The 23063-nt window shown below is 57.6% G+C and overlaps 1 protein-coding gene across 1 annotated transcript; it reads left to right on the top strand.

The window, feature by feature from the left end:
- Nucleotides 1-2122: 2122 nt before the first annotated feature.
- Nucleotides 2123-23063, top strand: tmx2b (thioredoxin-related transmembrane protein 2b). The gene is made up of 6 exons (XM_072564651.1): nucleotides 2123-2267; nucleotides 4459-4535; nucleotides 9824-9930; nucleotides 15819-15884; nucleotides 18673-18802; nucleotides 22016-23063. Exons 1-6 carry the CDS (start codon nucleotides 2186-2188, stop codon nucleotides 22169-22171), a joined length of 618 nt encoding a protein of 205 aa, XP_072420752.1. The 5' UTR covers nucleotides 2123-2185; the 3' UTR covers nucleotides 22172-23063.

Genomic DNA, 23063 nt, shown 5'->3' with positions numbered 1-23063 from the left:
TGACCCTCCGACAGTGCGGCCCTCCCTCGGCACTGACCCTCCGACAGTGCGGCCCTCCCTCGGCACTGACTCTCTGACAGTGCGGCCCTCTCTCGGCACTGAACCCTCCGACAGTGCGGCCCTCCCTCGGCACTGACTCTCTGACAGTGCGGCCCTCCCTCGGCACTGAACCCTCCGACAGTGCGGCACTCCCTCAGCACTGACACTCCGACAGTGCGGCCCTCCCTCAGCACTGACACTCCGACAGTGCGGCCCCTCCCTCAGCACTGGCCCTCCCTCAGCACTGACCCTCCGACAGTGCGGCCCTCCCTCGGCACTGACTCTCTGACAGTGCGGCCCCCTCTCGGCACTGAACACTCCGACAGTGCGGCCCCTCCCTCGGCACTGACTCTCTGACAGTGCGGCCCTCCCTCGGCACTGAACCCTCCGACAGTGCGTCCCTCCCTCAGCACTGACCCTCCGACAGTGCGTCCCTCCCTCAGCACTGACACTCCGACAGTGCGGCCCTCCCTCAGCACTGACACTCCGACAGTGCGGCCCTCCCTCAGCACTGACACTCCGACAGTGCGGCCCTCCCCTCAGCACTGACCCTCCGACAGTGCGGCCCTCCCTCGGCACTGACTCTCTGACAGTGCGGCCCCCCTCTCGGCACTGAACCCTCCGACAGTGCGGCCCTCCCTCGGCACTGACTCTCCGACAGTGCGGCCCTCCCTTGGCACTGAACCCTCCGACAGTGCGGCACTCCCTCAGCACTGACCCTCCGACAGCGCGGCCCTCCCTCGGCACTGAACCCTCCCACAGTACAGCCCTCCCTCAGCGCTGACCCTCCAACAGTGCGGCCCTCCCTCGGCACTGACCCTCCGACAGTGCGGCCCTCCCTCAGCACTGACCCTCCGACAGTGCGGCCCTCCCTCGGCACTGACTCTCTGACAGTGCGGCCCTCTCTCGGCACTGAACCCTCCGACAGTGCGGCCCTCCCTCGGCACTGACTCTCTGACAGTGCGGCCCTCCCTCGGCACTGATCCCTCCGACAGTGCGGCACTCCCTCAGCACTGACCCTCCGACAGTGCGGCCCTCCCTCAGCACTGACACTCCGACAGTGCGGCCCTCCCTCAGCACTGACACTCCGACAGTGCGGCCCTCCCTCAGCACTGACCCTCCGACAGTGCGGCCCTCCCTCAGCACTGACCCTCCGACAGTGCGGCCCTCCCTCTGCACTGTCTCTGACAGTGCGGCCCTCCCTCGGCACTGAACCCTCCGACAGTGCGGCCCTCCCTCGGCACTGACTCTCTGACAGTGCGGCCCTCCCTCGGCACTGAACCCTCCGACTGTGCGGCACTCCCTCAGCACTGACCCTCCGACAGCGCGGCCCTCCCTCGGCACTGAACCCTCCGACAGTGCGGCCCTCCCTCGGCACTGACCCTCCGACAGTGCGGCCCTCCCTCGGCACTGACCCTCCGACAGTGCGGCCCTCCCTCGGCACTGACCCTCCGACAGTGCGGCCCTCCCTCGGCACTGACCCTCCGACAGTGCGGCCCTCCCTCGGCACTGACCCTCCGACAGTGCGGCCCTCCCTCGGCACTGACCCTCCGACAGTGCGGCCCTCCCTCGGCACTGACCCTCCGACAGTGCGGCCCTCCCTCGGCACTGACCCTCCGACAGTGCGGCCCTCCCTCGGCACTGACCCTCCGGCAGTGCGGCCCTCCCTCGGCACTGACCCTCCGACAGTGCGGCCCCTCCCTCGGCACTGACCCTCCGACAGTGCGGCCCTCCCTCGGCACTGACCCTCCGACAGTGCGGCCCTCCCTCGGCACTGACCCTCCGACAGTGCGGCCCTCCCTCGGCACTGACCCTCCGACAGTGCGGCCCTCCCTCGGCACTGACCCTCCGACAGTGCGGCCCTCCCTCGGCACTGACCCTCCGACTGTGCGGCCCTCCCTCGGCACTGACCCTCCGACTGTGCGGCCCTCCCTCGGCACTGACCCTCCGACAGTGCGGCCCCTCCTCGGCACTGACCCTCCGACAGCGCGGCCCTCCCTCGGCACTGACCCTCCGACAGCGCGGCGCTCCCTCAGCCTGAGCAGAATGCCGAGTGCGGGCCAGGGCGGTATGTTGTGGTAATGGAGCTGCCACGTGTTTTCTGTGTCCCGCAGTCACCGTGGAGCAACACGTGGGGAACGTATTCATGTTCAGCAAGGTGGCCAACCTCATCCTGTTCTTTCGGCTCGATATCCGAATGGGACTGCTCTACCTCACCCTGTGTGTAGGTCGGTAAGCGTTCTGTTCGCATCTTTACTGCCACGATCCTCCTCTTGTCAACGCGCCAGCGTAGAACGATGGTTCGGCCCTCCCCGTTTTCCAATGGCTAGCTTCGTTATTGTCCCTTGTCGCGAGATACAGTGAAAAGTATTGTTTGACCCTGCAGTCTGGGTCAATCTGCCTTCCATTAGGGTAATAGAATAGAATACAGTGTCACAGCTATCGAGGAGGTGCAGAGAAGGATCATCCTGGAAGTCTGATCCTAATTCTGATAACGCCAGAGAAGAAGCTGTTCTGGAGTCGATAGGCAGGTGTTTTCAAACTGTTCGATCTGCGTTGAGTTCAGAATGCTTTCAACATTTCACTCCTCCCACAATTTAAACAGGGGTAGCATATCCTTCCCTGAATATTTTACAGTTTAAAACACAGGAGGCGGCGTTGTGTTCTGGACTAAATCTCTCTCACCTCTTGTCACTTGCCTGCCTTATTTCCCTGCAAATTATTTCGATGCAGACAATAATTGTATTCCCTGTTGGAAAACCGTCAATTAACCCTCCCCCCCTCCCCACCCCCGCCCCTTCACTCTCAGGCAGCGCCTTCCAGACCCTAACCCCTCGAGTGACCCTCCCTTCCCCCCCCCCCCCCCCCCCCCCCCCCCACTCTCAGGCAGCACCTTCCCCAGGCCCTAACCCCTCGAGTGACCCTCCCTCCCTCCCCCCTCACTCTCAGGCAGCACCTTCCAGACCCTAACCTCTCGAGTGACCCTCCCTCCCTCCACCCCTCACTCTCAGGCAGCACCTTCCAGACCCTAACCTCTCGAGTGATCCTCCCTCCCCCCTTCACTCCCAGGCAGCACCTTCCAGACCCTAACCTCTCAAGTGACCCTCCCTCCGTCCCCCCTCACTCTCAGGCAGCACCTTCCAGACCCTAACCCCTCGAGTGACCCTAACCCCTCGAGTGACCCTCCCTCCCTCCCTCCTCACTCTCAGGCAGCACCTTCCAGACCCTAACCCCTCGAGTGACCCTCCCTCCCCCGCCACAATCTCGGGCAGCACCTTCCAGACCCTAACCCCTCGAGTGACCCTAACCCCTCGAGTGACCCTCCCTCCCTCCCTCCCTCACTCTCAGGCAGCACCTTCCAGACCCTAACCCCTCGAGTGACCCTCCCTCCCCCGCCACAATCTCGGGCAGCACCTTCCAGACCCTAAGCAATGCCTTATCATCTATCAATCATCCCAGCACGGGAGGTGGGTTTTATTAACTCGGCCAGCACTTATCACCCCGTCCCTCGTTGCCCCCCCCCCTTGAGAAGGTGGTGGGGGGTGAGCGGCCATCTTGAATCGATGCAGACCATGTGCTGTGGGTAGACCCACAATGCCCCTGAGGGAGGGAATTCCGGGATTCTGACCCTGAAGGGAACGGCGATATGTTTCCGAGTCGGGATGGGGAGTGTCTCGGAGGGGAACTTGCTGGGGGTGGGGGGGGGGGTGTGTTCCCATGTACCTGCTGCCCCCTTGTCCTTCTGGATGGGAGTGGGACAGTGGGTTTGGGGGAAGGTGCTGTTGAAGTAGCTTCATTTGATTTCTGTAGTGCGTGTTGTGGACAGTTCTGGATGTCGGTTTGCTCGCTGAGCTGGAAGGTCCATTTCCAGACGTTTCGTCACCCTACTCGGTAACATCTTTAGTGGGCCTTCGGACAGAGCACTGCTGATGACTCCTGCTCTCTGTTTATATGTTTGGGTTGGAAGCAGTGCTTTGTCAGGAGGCTCACTGAAGATGTTACCGAGTAGGGTGACGAAACGTCTGGAAATGAACCTTCCAGCTCAGCGAGCTAACCTACACCCAGAACCTCAACCCGAGCTACAAATCTTCGCCCAACTCGCCCTCTTGTAGACAGTACACCCTGCTGCTACTGAGCGTCGGTGATGGTGGGCAGGACTGTTGGTGGCCGAATCTGCCCTGTGACCTCAGGCCGGGCATCCCAGGTCCCATCCCGTCGCCTGGGACCGTTATGGTGCCCCAATCTAACGTGTGTCCTCAACCCCCTGGCGGACACTTCAATGGGGAGCTCCTGTGACGTTGGCCCAGCCTCTCAGCGGTTTCCCTCTGAGGTAGCAGGCTGGGAGGGTTGCAGGGTGATTGGTTTCAGTGGTGTTGTGTGTCTGAGTTCCTGACCGTGCCTTTCCTCCTGTCTGTGTAGTCTTCCTGATGGTCTGTAAGCCGCCACTGTACATGGGGCCAGAGTACATCACCTATTTCAACGACAGGACCATTGACGTAAGTGAGCAGAGGCTGGGGGGTCTCCTGTCCTTGCTTCCCCTGTCCTCTCCCCGCCCCCCCACCCCACACCTCCCCCTCGCTCTCCTTTACCACCTCACCCCTCCCCGTGTGTGTGTGTGAGCGCGATTGCACACGTGTGTGTGTGTGAGCGCGATTGCACACGTGTGTGTGTGTGAGCGCGATTGCCACACGTGTGTGTGTGTGTGAGCGCGATTGCACACGTGTGTGTGTGTGTGAGCGCGATTGCACACGTGTGTGTGTGTGTGAGCGCGATTGCACACGTGTGTGTGTGTGTGAGCGCGATTGCACACGTGTGTGTGTGTGTGAGCGCGATTGCACACCTGTGTGTGTGTGTGAGCGCGATTGCACACCTGTGTGTGTGTGTGAGCGCGATTGCACACCTGTGTGTGTGTGGTGAGCGCGATTGCACACCTGTGTGTGTGTGTGAGCGCGATTGCACACGTGTGTGTGTGTGAGCGCGATTGCACACGTGTGTGTGTGTGAGCGCAATTGCACACGTGTGTGTGTGTGCGCACGATTGCACACGTGTGTGTGTGAGCGCGATTGCACACGTGTGTGTGTGTGTGAGCACGATTGCACACCTGCGTGTGTGTGTTGAGCGCGATTGCACACCTGCGTGTGTGTGTGTGAGCGCGATTGCACACCTGCGTGTGTGTGTGAGCACGATTGCACACCTGCGTGTGTGTGAGCGCGATTGCACACCTGCGTGTGTGTGTGAGCGCGATTGCACACCTGCGTGTGTGTGTGAGCGCGATTGCACACCTGCGTGTGTGTGTGAGCACGATTGCACACCTGCGTGTGTGTGAGCGCGATTGCACACCTGCGTGTGTGTGTGAGCGCGATTGCACACCTGCGTGTGTGTGTGAGCGCGATTGCACACCTGCGTGTGTGGTGTGAGCGCGATTGCACACCTGCGTGTGTGTGAGAGCGCGATTGCACACCTGTGTGTGTGTGTATATGTAGAGCGTGATTGCACACCTGTGTGTGTGTGTGAGCGTGAGAGCGCGATTGCACACCTGTGTGTGTGTGTATGTATGTGTGAGCGCGATTGCACACGTGTGTGTGTGTGAGCGCGATTGCACACGTGTGTGTGTGTGAGCGCGATTGCACACGTGTGTGTGTGTGAGCGCGATTGCACACGTGTGTGTGTGTGAGCGCGATTGCACACGTGTGTGTGTGTGAGCGCGATTGCACACGTGTGTGTGTGTGAGCGCGATTGCACACGTGTGTGTGTGAGCGCGATTGCACACGTGTGTGTGTGAGCGCGATTGCACACCTGTGTGTGTGTGTGTGTGTGAGCGCGATTGCACACCTGTGTGTGTGTGTGTGTGAGCGCGATTGCACACCTGTGTGTGTGTGTGTGTGTGTGAGCGCGATTGCACACCTGTGTGTGTGTGTGTGAGCCGCGATTGCACACCTGTGTGTGTGTGAGCGCGATTGCACACCTGTGTGTGTGTGAGCGCGATTGCACACCTGTGTGTGTGTGTGCGCGCGCGATTGCACACCTGTGTGTGTGTGTGAGCGCGATTGCACACCTGTGTGTGTGTGAGCGCGATTGCACACCTGTGTGTGTGTGTGTGTGTGCGCGCAGGCGATTTGCACACCTGTGTGTGTGTGTGCGCGATTGCACAGCTGTGTGTGTGTGTGGAGCGCGATTGCACACCTGTGTGTGTGTGTGTGTGAGCGCGATTGCACACCTGTGTGTGTGTGTGTGTGAGCGCGATTGCACACCTGTGTGTGTGTTGTGTGTGTGTGAGCGCGATTGCACACCTGTGTGTGTGTGTGTGAGCGCGATTGCACACCTGTGTGTGTGTGTGTGAGCGCGATTGCACACCTTGTGTGTGTGTGTGAGCGCGATTGCACACCTGTGTGTGTGTGTGTGAGCGCGATTGCACACCTGTGTGTGTGTGTGTGAGCGCGATTGCACACCTGTGTGTGTGTGTGTGTGAGCGCGATTGCACACCTGTGTGTGTGTGTGTGTGTGAGCGCGATTGCACACCTGTGTGTGTGTGAGCCGATTGCCACACCTGTGTGTGTGTGTGAGCGCGATTGCACACCTGTGTGTGTGTGAGCGCGATTGCACACCTGTGTGTGTGTGAGCGCGATTGCACACCTGTGTGTGTGTGTGAGCGCGATTGCACACCTGTGTGTGTGTGAGCGCGATTGCACACCTGTGTGTGTGTGTGTGAGCACGATTGCACACCTGTGTGTGTGTGTGTGAGCGCGATTGCACACCTGTGTGTGTGTGTGTGAGCGCGATTGCACACGCTGTGTGTGTGTTGAGCGCGATTGCACACCTGTGTGTGTGTGAGCGCGATTGCACACCTGTGTGTGTGTGTGTGAGCGCGATTGCACACCTGTGTGTGTGTGTGGTGAGCGCGATTGCACACCTGTGTGTGTGTGTGAGCGCGATTGCACACCTGTGTGTGTGTGTGAGCGCGATTGCACACCTGTGTGTGTGTTGTGAGCGCGATTGCACACCTGTGTGTGTGTGAGCGCGATTGCACACCTGTGTGTGTGTGTGTGAGCGCGATTGCACACCTGTGTGTGTGTGTGTGAGCGCGATTGCACACCTGTGTGTGTGTGTGTGAGCGCGATTGCACACCTGTGTGTGTGTGTGAGCGCGATTGCACACCTGTGTGTGTGTGTGTGAGCGCGATTGCACACCTGTGTGTGTGTGTGAGCGCGATTGCACACCCTGTGTGTGTGTGTGTGAGCGCGATTGCACACCTGTGTGTGTGTGAGCGCGATTGCACACCTGTGTGTGTGTGTGAGCGCGATTGCACACCGTGTGTGTGTGTGCGAGCTGTGGTGTGTGTGAGCGCGATTGCACACCTGTGTGTGTGTGTGTGAGCGCGATTGCACACCTGTGTGTGTGTGTGAGCGCGATTGCACACCTGTGTGTGTGTGTGAGCGCGATTGCACACCTGTGTGTGTGTGTGAGCGCGATTGCACACCTGTGTGTGTGTGTGAGCGCGATTGCACACCTGTGTGTGTGTGTGAGCGCGATTGCACACCTGTGTGTGTGTGTGAGCGCGATTGCACACCTGTGTGTGGTGTGTGAGCGCGATTGCACACCTGTGTGTGTGTGTGAGCGCGATTGCACACCTGTGTGTGTGGTGAGCGCGATTGCACACCTGTGTGTGTGTGTGTGAGGCGCGATTGCACACCTGTGTGTGTGTGTGTGAGCGCGATTGCACACCTGTGTGTGTGTGTGAGCGCGATTGCACACCCTGTGTGTGTGTGTGAGCGCGATTGCACACCTGGTGTGTGTGTGTGTGAGCGCGATTGCACACCTGTGTGTGGTGTGTGAGCGCGATTGCACACCTGTGTGTGTGTGTGAGCGCGATTGCACACCTGTGTGTGTGTGTGAGCGCGATTGCACACCTGTGTGTGTGTGTGAGCGCGATTGCACACCTGTGTGTGTGTGTGAGCGCGATTGCACACCTGTGTGTGTGTGTGAGCGCGATTGCACACCTGTGTGTGTGTGTGAGCGCGATTGCACACCTGTGTGTGTGTGTGAGCGCGATTGCACACCTGTGTGTGTGTGTGAGCGCGATTGCACACCTGTGTGTGTGTGTGAGCGCGATTGCACACGCTGTGTGTGTGTGTGAGCGCGATTGCACACCTGTGTGTGTGTGTGAGCGCGATTGCACACCGTGTGTGTGTGTGTGAGCGCGATTGCACACGTGTGTGTGTGTGTGAGCGCGATTGCACACGTGTGTGTGTGTGAGCGCGATTGCACACGTGTGTGTGTGTGTGAGCGCGATTGCACACGTGTGTGTGTGTTGTGAGCGCGATTGCACACCTGTGTGTGTGTGTGTGAGCGCGATTGCACACCTGTGTGTGTGTGTGTTGAGCGCGATTGCACACCTGTGTGTGTGTGTGTGAGCGCAATTGCACACCTGTGTGTGTGTGTGAGCGCGATTGCACACCTGTGTGTGTGTGTGTGAGCGCGATTGCACACCTGTGTGTGTGTGTGTGAGCGCGATTGCACACCTGTGTGTGTGTGTGTGAGCGCGATTGGCACACCTGTGTGTGTGTGTGAGCGCGATTGCACACCTGTGTGTGTGTGTGAGCGCGATTGCACACCTGTGTGTGTGTGTGAGCGCGATTGCACACGTGTGTGTGTGTGAGCGCGATTGCACACGTGTGTGTGTGTGTGAGCGCGATTGCACACTGTGTGTGTGTGTGTGAGCGCGATTGCACACTGTGTGTGTGTGTGTGAGCGCGATTGCACACCTGTGTGTGTGTGTGTGAGCGCGATTGCACACCTGTGTGTGTGTGTGTGAGCGCAATTGCACACCTGTGTGTGTGTGAGCGCGATTGCACACCTGTGTGTGTGTGTGTGAGCGCGATTGCACACCTGTGTGTGTGTGTGTGAGCGCGATTGCACACCTGTGTGTGTGTGTGTGAGCGCGATTGCACACCTGTGTGTGTGTGTGAGCGCGATTGCACACCTGTGTGTGTGTGTGAGCGCGATTGCACACCTGTGTGTGTGTGAGCGCGATTGCACACCTGGTGTGTGTGTGAGCGCGATTGCACACCTGTGTGTGTGTGTGCGCGATTGCACACCTGTGTGTGTGTGTGAGCGCGATTGCACACCTGTGTGTGTGTGTGAGCGCGATTGCACACCTGTGTGTGTGTGTGAGCGCGATTGCACACCTGTGTGTGTGTGTGAGCGCGATTGCACACCTGTGTGTGTGTGAGCGCGATTGCACACCTGTGTGTGTGTGTGAGCGCGATTGCACACGTGTGTGTGTGTGTGAGCGCGATTGCACACGTGTGTGTGTGTGTGAGCGCGATTGCACACGTGTGTGTGTGTGAGCGCGATTGCACACGTGTGTGTGTGTGTGAGCGCGATTGCACACGTGTGTGTGTGTGAGCGCGATTGCACACGTGTGTGTGTGTGTGAGCGCGATTGCACACGTGTGTGTGTGTGAGCGCGATTGCACACGTGTGTGTGTGAGCGCGATTGCACACGTGTGTGTGTGTGTGTGTGAGCGCGATTGCACACGTGTGTGTGTGTGTGAGCGCGATTGCACACGTGTGTGTGTGTGTGTGTGTGTGAGCGCGATTGCACACCTGTGTGTGTGTGTGTGTGAGAGCGCGATTGCACACGTGTGTGTGTGTGAGCGCGATTGCACGCCTGTGTGTGTGTGTCGCGGAACCGTTCGATGAGCGGGTGGGTGGAACACGAGAACATTGCAGAGTCTCGGCTGTGTCCTGATCCAGACTTGCTTCCCTCTCCTTCCGATGGGCAGGAGGAGCTGCAGAAAGACAAGCGGGTGATCTGGCTCGTCGAATTCTTCGCTAACTGGTCACCGGAGTGTCAGTCGTTCGCTCCTGTCTACGCAGACCTCTCCCTCAAGTAAGTGGGGGAGGGGGGGGGTGGCTCTCGGGCTTTGAGGGAGCACGTGGCTGTGAACTGACAGTAGGGGGGTGTGTGTGTGAGACGGTGGGGCGTTAGTCCGGTGAGTAACCAAGAAGTGGAAGTGCCGGGAGTCAGCAGGACGATAATGGGGGGGGGGGGGGGGGGGGGGGGGGGGGGGTGTCACTGGCCGAGAGTCAGTAAGGGAGTAGACAGGCAGGAGGCTGGAAGGACACAGCAAGCCCAGGCAGCATCAGGAGGGGGAGAAGTCAACTTTTCGGGTGTAGCCCACCCCCCAGTCCTGAGGAAGGGTTACACCTGAAACATCGAGTTCTCCCCCTCCTGATGCTGCCTGGGCTTGCTGTGTCCTTCCAGCCCTCCTGCCTGTCTACATTAGATTCTGTGGTGTTTTTTATCTCTAACAAAGAGAGTTGGAGGAAGAGGTAGCTATCAGAATGAAGAAAACCATGACCGTTTCTGGGAACTGTTTAACTTTTAGTCTCCACGAGTCAATTACTGTTTTGTTTTCCACTGCACACTGTCCTTGCCCATTCACTTAGTCCCTGCGTCTGTGTGCGCTCCCGCCTCTTCCCCACCCACCCCTCCCGCCCCACCGTTGCGCACTCTGTCACGTATGTGCTCTCCGCTCTGTGTGCAATCTCCCATGCTCACTGTCCATTCATCCTCAGTCACCTGCTCTCTTCCCTGTGCTGTCTCTCAAGTGCACATGCTCGAATTCTTCTGCTCGCCTGTCTCTTAGCTTTCACACTCGCTGTCCCTTGCTCTCTCTGCTTTTCTGTAGCCTGCGCTCCTCCTGTCTCTCTCTCTCTCTCTCTCTCTCTCTCTCTCTCTCCCTCTCTCCCTCTCTCCCTCTTCATTCTCTCTTTGCTCCCTCTGTCGACCGCCCTCGATTCTGTACGCTCTTGCATGCTCTGTTGCCTGTTCTCCCTTTCGCTGTCCCTTTTCATCGATCTTTTCCTTCCACCCTGCCCCACCATCCCATCCTCGATCTCTCCTCTGCTCTCCGTGGACCTCCCAGCACGCACTTGCGTGTTCCCAATCACCAGCACACCTCTCTCTTTCGCAGCCTGACCCGCTCATTCACTCACTTTCTCTCTCTCTCTTTCTCTCTCTCTCTCTCTCTCTCTCTCTGTCTCTCTCTCTCTCTCTCTTTCTCTCTCTCTCTCTGTCTCTCTCTTTTTCTCTCTCTCTCTGTCTCACACACACAGGCTCTCCCTCTCTGGCATGTGTTACAGCGCAGAGGCAAACTCTTCCAATAATTATCCCGAACACCCAGAAAAGCTCACCTCGCCTTGTAATGTGTTAAAGTGTGGGCGACAGATAACTACCCAAATTCCACTATTTAAAAAAAAATCAATTTTATTCTTTAACTCAAAAAGTGAACACTAAACAACAAATATTTATACCTCTAAGCCCCCTGTCACTTAAAGGTCTGTTGTCTGCCTCCAACTCTCTAACAGTGAACTGATTCACGAAAAGTAGATTAGAGTGTGTTGCTGGAAAAGCACAGCAGGTCAGTTAGCATCCAGGGAGCAGGAGAATCGACGTTTCGGGCAAAAGCCCCTTCATCAGGAATGAGGCTGGGAGCCTTCGGGATGAAGAGATAAATGGGACGGGGGTGGGGAAGATAGCAGAGAGTGTAATAGGTGGGTGGAGGTGGGGGTAAAGGTGATAGGTCAGAGGGGAGGGTGGAGTGGAGAGGTGGAAAGGAAGATAGGCAGGTAGGACAGGTCATGGGGGACAGTGCTGAGCTGGAAGGTTGGAACTAGGGTGAGGTGGGGGAAGGGAAATGAGGAAACTGTTGAAGTCCACATTGATGCCCTGGGGTTGAAGTGTTCCGAGGCGGAAGATGAGGCGTTCTTCCTCAAGGCGTCTGGTGGTGAGGGAGCGGCGGTGAAGGAGGCCCAGGGGGAGGGGGGGGGCCTCCATGTCCTCGGCAGAGTGGGAGGGGGAGTTGAAATGTTGGGCCACGGGGCGGTTTGGTTGATTGGTGCGGGTGTCTCGGAGATGTTCCCTAAAGCAAGGAGGCGCCCATGTCTCCCCAGTGGGTGGATTGTAGGGGGGGGGGGCGTAGACCTGACCAGGTAGTCATGGAGGGAATGGTCTTTGCGGAAGGTGGAAAGGGGGTGGGGAGGGAAATATATCCCTGGTGGTGGGGTCTGTTTGGAGGTGGCGGAAATGTCGGCGGATGATTGGTTTATGCGAAGGTTTGTAGGGTGGGAGGTGAGCACCAGGGGGGGTTCTGTCCTTGTTACGGTTGGAGGGGTGGGGTCTGACTGAGATGCGTTGGAGGGCATCTTCAACCATGTGGGAGGGGAAATTGCAGTCTCTGAAGAAGGAGGCCATCTGGTGTGTTCTGTGGGTGGAACCTCCACAACCTCCTTATAAACCAATCATCCACCAACATTTCCGCCACCTCCAAACAGACCCCACCACCAGGATATATTTCCCTCCCCACACCCCTTTCCGCCTTCCGCAAAGACCGTTCCCTCCGCGACTACCTGGTCAGGTCCACACCCCCCTACGACCCACCCTCCAATCCTGGCACTTACACCTGCCACCGCAGGAACTGTAAAACCTGTGCCCACACCTCCTCCCCTCACCTCTATCCAAGGCCCTAAAGGAGCCTTCACATCCATCAAAGTTTTACTTGCACATCCACTAATATCATTTATTGTATCCGTTGGCTCCCGATGTGGTCTCCTCTACATTGGGGAGACTGGGCGCCTCCTAGCAGAGCGCTTTAGGGAACATCTCCGAGACACCCGCACCAATCAACCACACCGCCCCCGTGGCCCAACATTTCAACTCCCCCTCCCACTCTGCCTCATCTTCACCTTGCGACCCTCCTACCCCAGGGCATCAATGTGGGCTTCACCAGTTTCCTCGCTTCTCCTCCCCCCACCTTACCCCAGTTCCAACCTTCCAGCTCAGCACCCACCCTCATGACCTGTCCTACCTGCCAATCTTCCTTCCCACCCTCCCCTCTGACCTATCACCTCTTACCCCATCTCCATCCACCTATTGCGCACTCAGCTACTTTCCCCCCAGCCCCACTCCCCCTCCCATTAATCTCTCCACCCCGGAGACTCCCAGCCTCATTCCTGATGAAGGGCTTTTGCCTGAAACGTCAATTCTCCTGCTCCTCGGTTGCTGACTGACCTGCTGTGCTTTTCCAGCACCACTCTAATCTCCAGCATCTGCAGTCCCCACCTCTGCTTAGTTGATCCCATAAAAGCCCCTATTAAAATTACTTGAACTTAATGTTCAAAAACCAGAGAGCAGATGTCGTTATTGGTGTTGAGCACCCTCTGTTTGGACATATCCCTGGGTCATCTTCAGTATTTTGTTACAAAGATGTTTCATATGAAACGAGCACCTTTTTTGATAGTGTGTGTTTTGGGTAGCAGTTGCATGTTTTCTCTCTCTGTCTCTCTCTCTTTTCTCTCTCTCTCTTTTCTCTCTCATCTCTCTCTCTCGCCCCCTCTCTCTCGCCCCCTCTCTCTCCGCCCCCTCTCTCTCGCCCCCCTCTCTCTCGCCCCCTCTCTCTCGCCCCCTCTCTCTCGCCCCCTCTCATCTCGCCCCCTCTCTCTCGCCCCCTCTCTCTCGCCCCCTCTCTCTCGCCCCCCTCTCTCTCGCCCCCTCTCTCTCGCCCCCTCTCTCTCGCCCCCTCTCTCTCGCCCCCTCTCTCTCGCCTCTCTCTCGCCCCCTCTCTCTCGCCCCCTCTCTCTCAGCCCCCCTCTCTCTCGCCCCCTCTCTCTCGCCCCCTCTCTCTCGCCCCCTCTCTCTCGCCCCCTCTCTCTCGCCCCCCCTCTCGCGTCTCTCTCTCTCTCGCGTCTCTCTCTCTCTCGCGTCTCTGTCTCTCTCTCTGTCTCTCTCTCTGTCTCTCTCTCTGTCTCTCTCTCTGTCTCTCTCTCTGTCCTCTCTCTCTCTCTCTCTCTCTCTGTCTCTCTCTCTGTCTCTCTCTCTTTTCTCTCTCTCATCTTTCTCTCTCTCTCTCTCTCTCTCGCCCCCTCTCTCTCGCCCCCTCTCTCTCGCCCCCTCTCTCTCGCCCCTCTCTCTCGCCCTCTCTCTCTCCGCCCCTCTCTCTCGCCCCCTCTCTCGTCGCCCCCTCTCTCTCGCCCCCTCTCTCTCGCCCCCTCTCTCTCGCCCCCTCTCTCTCGCCCCCTCTCTCTCGCCCCTCTCTCTCGCCCCCTCTCTCTCGCCCCCCTCTCTCTCGCCCCCTCTCTCTCGCCCCTCCTCTCTCAGCCCCCTCTCTCTCGCCCCCTCTCTCTCTCGCCCCCTCTCTCTCGCCCCTCTCTCTCGCCCCCTCTCTCTCGCCCCCTCTCTCTCGCCCCCTCTCTCTCGCCCCCTCTCTCTCGCCCCCTCTCTCTCGCCCCCTCTCTCTCGCCCCCCTCTCTCTCGCCCCTCTCTCTCGCGCCCCCCTCTCTCGCGTCTCTCTCTCTCTCGCGTCTCTCTCTCTCTCGCGTCTCTCTCTCTCTGTCTGTCTGTCTCTCTCTCTCTGTCTCTCTCTCTCTCTGTCTCTCTCTCTGTCTCTCTCTCCTGTCTCTCTCTCTGTCTCTCTCTCTGTCTCTCTCTCTCACTCTCTCTCTCACTCTCTCTCTCACTCTCTCTCTCACTCTCTCTCTGTCTTTCTCTCTCTCTCTCTCTCTCTGGCTAACTGTCAAAATGCTGGCTTATTTATACCCCAAACATCAGATCGTCTCATTGGTTCGATGTTATCGAAACAGTAAAATTCAAATTCGATTGGGTTTTAGTGTCCTGGGGCATAATTTAAACTGGTTGGTTACTTTCAAATGGTGGTCATAAGAACTCCGGATCCAGCTTACAGCCAAGTGGTACATATTTTCAATTTTCCAATACTCTCTGAGACGGCTAGTCAGTCACATGACAAGTGCCTGCAAACCCTCACTGCCAAAACAGCCTTGCCTCTCTCTTAAAGGTACAATACATGCCTTCAACCTCATGGCACATGAACCAACGACAGGATTTCTACCCTCCGACGAAAGGGCTCTGGGCAATATCCCTCAGCAAAGGGACCAAGGCGTGCAGGTGCAAAGGTCTTTGAAAGTGGAGTCACAGGTAGACCGGGTGGTCAAGAAGGCGTTTGGTATGCTTACCTTCATTGGACAGAGCATCGGGTATAGGAGTTGGGAGGTCCCGTTGCAGCCGTACAGGTAGTTGATTAGACCACTTTTGGAATGCTGCATTCAATTCTGGTCTCCCTGCTGTAGGAAAGATGTGAAACTTGAATGGGTTCAGAAAAGATTTACAAGGATGTTGCCAGGATTGGAGGGTTTGAGCTACAGGGGAGGGGCTGATCAGGCTGGACTGTTTTCCCTGGAGCGTCGGAGGCTGAGGGGTGACCTTATAGAGGTTTATAAAATCACGAGGGGCACAGATAGGGTAAATAGACAAAGTCTTTTCCCCTGGGGTCGGGGAGTCCAGAACTAGAGGGGCATAGGTTTAGGGTGCGAGGGGAAAGATATAAAAGAGACCTAAGGGGCAACTTTTTCACTCAGAGGGTGGTACGTGTATGGAATTGAGCTGCCAGAGGATGTGGTGGAGGCTGGTACAATGACAACATTTAAGAGGCATTTGGATGGGGATATGGATAGGAAGGGGTTTGGAGGGATATGGGCCGGGTGCTGGCAGGTGGGCCTAGATTGGGTTGGGATATCTGGTCAGCATGGATGGGTTGGGCCGAAGGGTCTGTTTCTGTGATGTAGGACTCTAAGGCTCTGTCTGGCATGTGCCAATATTCTCTCTCATCCATGCTGTATCACTCGATCTTTTACATGCTCCCACTCTCTACCTGTCATTCTCTCACTCTCTCTCACATTCCCTCCATCTCTCTCTCTCCACAGGTATACCTGCACGGGGTTAAAGTTGGTAAGGGCTGATGTCGGTCGCTACGCAGAGATCTCTGAAAAGTAAGTCTCTCGTAAACCTCGAGTGACCCTCCCTCCTCCCCCTCACTCTCAGGCAGCACCTTCCAGACCCTAACCTCTCAAGTGACCCTCCCTCCGTCCCCTCTCACTCTCAGGCAGCACCTTCCAGACCCTAACCCCTCGAGTGACCCTAACCCCTCGAGTGACCCTCCCTCCCTCCCCCCTCACTCTCAGCAGCACCTCCAGACCCTAACCCCTCGAGTGACCCCCTCCCTCCCCCCCCCCTCACATCTCAGGCAGCACCTTCCAGACCCTAACCCCTCGAGGTGACCCTCCCTCCCTCCCTCCCCCCCCCTCCCTCACTCTCAGGCAGCACCTTCCAGACCCTAACCCTCGGGTGACCCTCCTCCCCTCCCCCCCCCCCCCCCTCACTCTGAGGCATGCACCTTCCAGACCCTAACCCCTCGGGGTGACCCTCCCTCCCCCCCCCCCCCCTCACTCTGAGGCAGTCACCTTCCAGGACCCTCCCTCCCCCCCCCCCCCCCCCTCACTCTGAGGCAAGCACCTTCCAGACCCTAACCCCTCGGGTGACCCTCCCTCCCCCCCCCCCCCCCCCCTCACTCTGAGGCAGCACCTTCCAGACCCTAACCCCTCGAGTGACCCTCCCTCCCTCCCTCCCCCCCCCCCCTCACTCTCAGGCAGCACCTTCCAGACCCTAACCCTCGGGTGACCCTCCCTCCCTCCCCCCCCCCCCCCCCCTCACTCTGAGGCAGCACCTTCCAGACCCTAACCCCTCGGGGTGACCCCTCCCCTCCCCCCCCCCCCCCTCACTCTGAGGCAGTACCTCCCAGACCCTAACCCCTCGGTGACCCTCCCTCCCCCCCCCCCCCCCCCCTCACTCTGAGGCAGCACCTTCCAGACCCTAACCCCTCGGGTGACCCTCCCTCCCCCCTCCCTCCCTCCCTCCCCCCTCCCTCACTCTCAGGCAGCACCTTCCAGACCCTAACCCCTCGGGTGACCCTCCCTCCCCCCCCCCCCCCCCCCTCACTCTGAGGCAGTACCTCCCAGACCCTAACCCCTCGGGTGACCCTCCCTCCCCCCCCCCCCCCCCCCCCCCCTCACTCTGAGGCAGCACCTTCCAGACCCTAACCCCTCAGGTGACCCTGCCTGTCCCCCCTCACTCTGAGGCAGTACCTTCCAGACCCTAACCCCTCGGGTGACCCTGCCTGTCCCCCCTCACTCTGAGGCAGTACCTTCCAGACCCTAACCCCTCGGGTGACCCTGCCTGTCCCCCCTCACTCTGAGGCAGCACCTTCCAGACCCTAACCCCTCGGGTGACCCTCCCTCCCTTCCCCCTCACTCTGAGGCAGCACCTTCCAGACCCTAACCCCTCGGGTGACCCTCCCTCCCTCCCCCCTCACTCTGAGGCAGCACCTTCCAGACCCTAACCCCTCGGGTGACCCTGCCTGTCCCCCCCCCCCCCTCCCCGTGAGATGAGCTCCCCTTTCTGCGGGGTTATCAGTACCTTGTCACATTTAGCCCCCTGTCTGTGTCCATCGCCCACGTCTGTTTTTTGCCCAGTCCCTGTGCCTTCTCCAACCTCTCAGCTCCTTCACCACCACCTTCACTCCACAAGGTCCGTGCTCCACTCACTCAGTGTCACCCAGGACTTCGGGATCCTGCTCCGATCCTTCGGATTCCCTTCCAGTCAGAGCCTCCTGCAATCCACAAAAGGACCAGAGCTCAAACATGCGGCGGAACCCTCGTACTCGGATTCTCGCAGGCACAGGCCTCACTATTTCACAACTGCTATCACACCCGCCACCGCCATCACCTTGGGGCTGCTTCCTCCTCACCCCCCCCCCCCCCCCCCCCAGCCTGTGATGAGACTGCATCTCTTAGCAACCTAACTCCATGCCCCCCCCACCCCACCAATCACTGTCTGCATTTTCTTACCCTCCATACAATGAAGTCAGACAGTGTCCCAGCCCCCAGCAGCCTGTTTAAAGTGTCTTCACTCTCTATCTCTCTCTCTCTCTTTCCCCTTTCTCTCTTCTCTCTCTCTCTATTTCCTCACTCTCTGTTTTTCTCTCTATCGCTCTATCTCTCTATCTCTCTCTCTGTCTCTCTCTCTCTCTCTCTCTCGCTTCCCCCCCTCTGTTTCTCTCTCTCCTCTCTCTCTCACACTCTCTCTCTCTCCCCCTCTCTCTCTCTCCCCCACCCTCTCTCTCTGTCCCTCCTCTCTCCCTCTCTCCCTCTCTCCCCCTCTCCCTCTCTCCCTCTCTCCCACCCTCCCCCCCTCCCCCCTCCCCCCCTCCCCCCTCTCTCCCTCTCTCCCTCGCTCCCCTCGCTCCCTCGCTCCCTCGCTCCCTCGCTCCCCTCTCTCCCTCTCCTCCCTCTCTCCCTCTCTCCCTCTCTCTCTCCCTCTCTCCCTCTCTCCCTCTCTCCCTCCCTCCCTCTCTCCCTCTCTCCCTCTCTCCCTCTCCCTCCCTCCCTCTCTCCCTCCCTCCCTCTCTCCCTCTCTCCCTCTCTCTCTCTCTCTCCCTCCATCCCTCTCTCCCTCTCTCCCTCTCTCCCTCTCTCCCTCCCTCCCTCCCTCCCTCTCTCCCTCCCTCCCTCTCCCTCTCTCCCTCTCTCTCTCTCTCTCCCTCCATCCCTCTCTCCCTCTCTCCCTCTCTCCCTCTCTCCCTCCCTCCCTCCCTCCCTCTCTCCCTCTCTCTCCCCCCTCCCTCCCTCCCTCCCTCCCCCCTCCCCCCCTCTCTCCCTCTCTCCCTCCTCCCCCTCCCTCTCTCCCTCCCTCTCTCTCTGTCCCTCTCCTTCTGTGTCTCAGGTATAAGGTCAGTACATCACCACTGAGCAACCAGCTGCCCACGCTCATCCTGTTCCAGGGAGGCAAAGAGGTAATGAGGCGGCCCCTTATTGACAAGAAAGGACGCGCTGTCTCCTGGACCTTCTCAGAGGTTAGTGGCTACAAGTTGGCACCGTGTGAACCACAGTTAGATTCCAGTCTGTAACACACTCCTGGGGTATCTGTTATTGTGTATATAACCCACCCTGAACCCTCGATTAGATTCCAGTCTGTAACTCACTCCCGGGGTATCTGTTATTCTGTATATAACTCACCCTGAACCCCTCGATTAGATTCAGTCTGTAACTCACTCCCGGGTATCTGTTATTCTGTATATTACCCACCCTGAACCCCTCGATTAGATTCCAGTCTGTAACTCACTCCGGGTATCTGTTATTCCGTATATAACCCACCCTGAACCCCTCGATCAGATTCCAGTCTGTAACTCACTCCCGGGATATCTGTTATTCTGTATATAACCCACCTGAACCCCTCGATTAGATTCCAGTCTGTAACTCCCTCCCGAGGTATCTGTTATTCCGTATATAACCCACCCTGAACCCTCGATCAGATTCCAGGCTGTAACTCCCTCCCGGGGTATCTGTTATTCTGTATATAACCCACCCTGAACCCCTCGATTAGATTCCAGTCTGTAACTCCCTCCCGGGGTATCTGTTATTCTGTATATAACCCACCCTGAACCCCTCGATTAGATTCCAGGCTGTAACTCCTCCCGGGGTATCTGTTATTGTGTATATAACCCACCCTGAACCCCTCGATTAGATTCCAGTCTGTAACTCCCTCCCGGGGTATCTGTTATCTGTATATACCCACCCTGAACCCCTCGATCAGATTCCAGTCTGTAACTCCCTCCCGGGGTATCTGTTATTCTGTATATACCCCACCCTGAACCCCTCGATCAGATTCCAGTCTGTAACTCCCTCCGGGGGTATCTGTTTTTCTGTATATAACCCACCCTGAACCCCTCGGTCAGACCCCACACAGTGACTGAGTCCCGGGGTATCTGTTTTTCTGTATATAACCCACCCTGAACCCCTCGGTCAGACCCCACACTGTGACTGAGTCCCGGGGTATCTGTTATTCTGTATATACCCCACCCTGAACCCCCTCGGTCAGACCTCACACTGTGACTGAGTCCCGGGGTATCTGTTATTTTGTATATAACCCACCCTGAACCCCTCGGTCTGACCCCACACTGTGACTGAGTCCCGGGGTATCTGTTATTCTGTATATACCCCACCCTGAACCCCTCGGTCAGACCCCAGTCTGTAACTCCCTCCCGGGGTATCTGTTATTCTGTATATAACCCACCCCGAACCTCTCGATTAGATTCCAGTCTGTAACTCACTCCCGGAGTATCTGTTATTCCGTATATAACCCACCCTGAACCCCTCGATTAGATTCCAGTCTGTAACTCACTCCCGGGGTATCTGTTATTCTGTATATAACCCACCCTGAACCCCTCGATTAGATTCCACTCTGTAACTCACTCCCGGGGTATCTGTTATTCTGTATATAACCCACCCTGAACCCCTCGATTAGATTACAGTCTGTAACTCACTCCCAGGGTATCTGTTATTCTGTATATAACCCACCCTGAACCCCTCGATTAGATTCCACTCTGTAACTCACTCCCGGGGTATCTGTTATTCTGTATATAACCCACCCTGAACCCCTCGATTAGATTCCAGTCTGTAACTCACTCCCGGTGTATCTGTTATTCTGTATATCGCCCACCCTGAACCCCTCGATTAGATTCCAGTCTGTAACTCACTCCCGGTGTATCTGTTATTCTGTATATCGCCCACCCTGAACCCATCGATTAGATTCCAGTCTGTAACTCACTCCCGGGGTATCTGTTATTCTGTATATAACCCACCCTGAACCCCTCGATTAGATTCCAGTCTGTAACTCACTCCCGGGGTATCTGTTATTCTGTATATACCCCACCCTGAACCCCTCGATTAGATTCCAGTCTGTAACTCACTCCAGGGGTATCTGTTATTCTGTATATACCCCACCCTGAACCCCTCGGTCAGACCCCACACTGTGACTGAGTCCTGGGGTATCTGTTATTCTGTATATACCCCACCCTGTACCCCTCGGTCTGACCCCACTCTGTGACTGAGTCCTGGGGGTATCTGTTATTCTGTATATACCCCACCCTGAACCCCTCGGTCTGACCCCACACTGTGACTGAGTCCTGGGGTATCTGTTATTCTGTATATACCCCACCCTGTACCCCTCGGTCTGACCCCACACTGTGACTGAGTCCCGGGGTATCTGTTATTCTGTATATACCCCACCCTGAACCCCTCGGTCTGACCCCACACTGTGACTGAGTCCTGGGGGTATCTGTTATTCTGTATATACCCCACCCTGTACCCCTAGGTCTGACCCCACACTGTGACTGAGTCCTGGGGTATCTGTTATTCTGTATATACCCCACCCTGAACCCCTCGGTCTGACACCACACTGTGACTGAGTCCTGGGGGTATCTGTTATTCTGTATATACCCCACCCTGTACCACTCGGTCTGACCCCACACTGTGACTGAGTCCCGGGGGTATCTGTTATTCTGTATATACCCCACCCTGAACCCCTCGGTCTGACCCCACACTGTGACTCAGTCCTGGGGTATCTGTTATTCTGTATATACCCCACCCTGAACCCCTCGGTCAGACCCCACACTGAGACTCAGTCCTGGGGTATCTGTTATTCTGTATATACCCCACCCTGAACCCCTCGGTCAGACCCCACACTGTGACTGAGTCCCGGGGGTATCTGTTATTCTGTATATACCCCACCCTGTACCCCTCGGTCTGACCCCACACTGTGACTCAGTCCTGGGGTATCTGTAATTCTGTATATACCCCACCCTGAACCCCTCGGTCTGACCCCACACTGTGACTGAGTCCTGGGGTATCTGTTATTCTGTATATACCCCACCCTGTACCCCTCGGTCTGACCCCACACTGTGACTGAGTCCCGGGGTATCTGTTATTCTGTATATACCCCACCCTGAACCCCTCGGTCAGACCCCACACTGTGACTGAGTCCCGGGGGTATCTGTTATTCTGTATATACCCCACCCTGAACCCCTCGGTCTGACACCACACTGTGACTCAGTCCTGGGGTATCTGTTATTCTGTATATACCCCACCCTGAACCCCTCAGTCAGACCCCACACTGTGACTGAGTCCTGGGGGTATCTGTTATTCTGTATATACCCCACCCTGAACCCCTCGGTCTGACACCACACTGTGACTCAGTCCCGGGGGGGGCTCTGTGCCCTGTGTTGCAGGAGAACCTGATCCGGGAGTTTAACCTGAACGAATTATACCAGCGCGGGAAGAAGGCCAGCAAGGGCAAGGAGGATCCTATCCCAGAGGAAGGTGGCGAGGCTGAGGAGGAGCGTGCTCTGGAGAACGGGAATGTCGAGAGCAAGAAGGAGAGATGAAGGGGGCCACAGCCGCGGGCTGGGAGTTGTGGGCTCAACTGTGATCCAGCCGGAGAGAGAGAGAGAAGGCATTTGGCTGACCCCTCCATTGCGTACACCCCCTCGATCCTTGCACTGACAGCCTCGCCCTCACCCTCCCCCTCCCCCTTCGTGGTGTTGTGTGCCGTCGGCATTTCCAGCTGTCTGTTATTGCCTCGCCTGTGGTGACGTAGCCCACGCTCCCTCTCTCTCTCTCTCTCTCTCTCTCTCCCCCCCTTCTCTCTCTCTCCCTCCCTTTGTCCCTCCCTCTCTCTCCCTCCCTCACTCCCTCACTCCCTCACTCCCTCACTCCCTCACTCCCTCACTCCCTCACTCTCTCTCTCTCTCTCTCTCCCTCTCTCTCTCTCTCCCTCCCTTTCTCCCTCATTCTCTCTCTCCCTCCCTCACTCCCTCTCTCTCCCTCCCTCTCCCTCTCTCTCTCTCTCTCCCTCTCTCACTCTTCCCCCTTCTCTCTCTCTCCCTCCCTCTCTCTCTCTCCCTCCCTCTCTCTCCCTCCCTCCCTCTCTCTCCCTCCCTCCCTCTCTCTCCCTCCCTCCCTCTCCCTCCCTCCCTCTCTCTCCCTCCCCTCTCCCTCCCTCTCTCTCCCTCCCCCTTCCCTCTCTCTCTCTCCCTCCCCCTTCCCTCTCTCTCTCCCTCCCCCTTCCCTCTCTCTCTCCCTCCCTTTCTCCCGATGCGCTCCTTGACTCCGTGTGTCACCCTCCGGTTTCCTGTGGCGATGCTGACTTTAGACAGCTGTGCTCATGTTGGTGAGCGTGGTCGGAGGTCCCCGGATTGTCCCTGAAATCCTTGCCCACGCCGCGACCATTCTCGTATGATCAGCTTTAATTTATTAAAGGGAATGCTTCATTCGGTA

This window comes from Chiloscyllium punctatum, chromosome 47 (genome assembly GCF_047496795.1).
Source record: "Chiloscyllium punctatum isolate Juve2018m chromosome 47, sChiPun1.3, whole genome shotgun sequence".
In the NCBI taxonomy this organism is placed as follows: domain Eukaryota; kingdom Metazoa; phylum Chordata; class Chondrichthyes; order Orectolobiformes; family Hemiscylliidae; genus Chiloscyllium; species Chiloscyllium punctatum.
The sequence above is the reverse complement of the archived record's forward strand: the minus strand, read 5'-3'. Positions and strand labels throughout refer to the sequence as shown.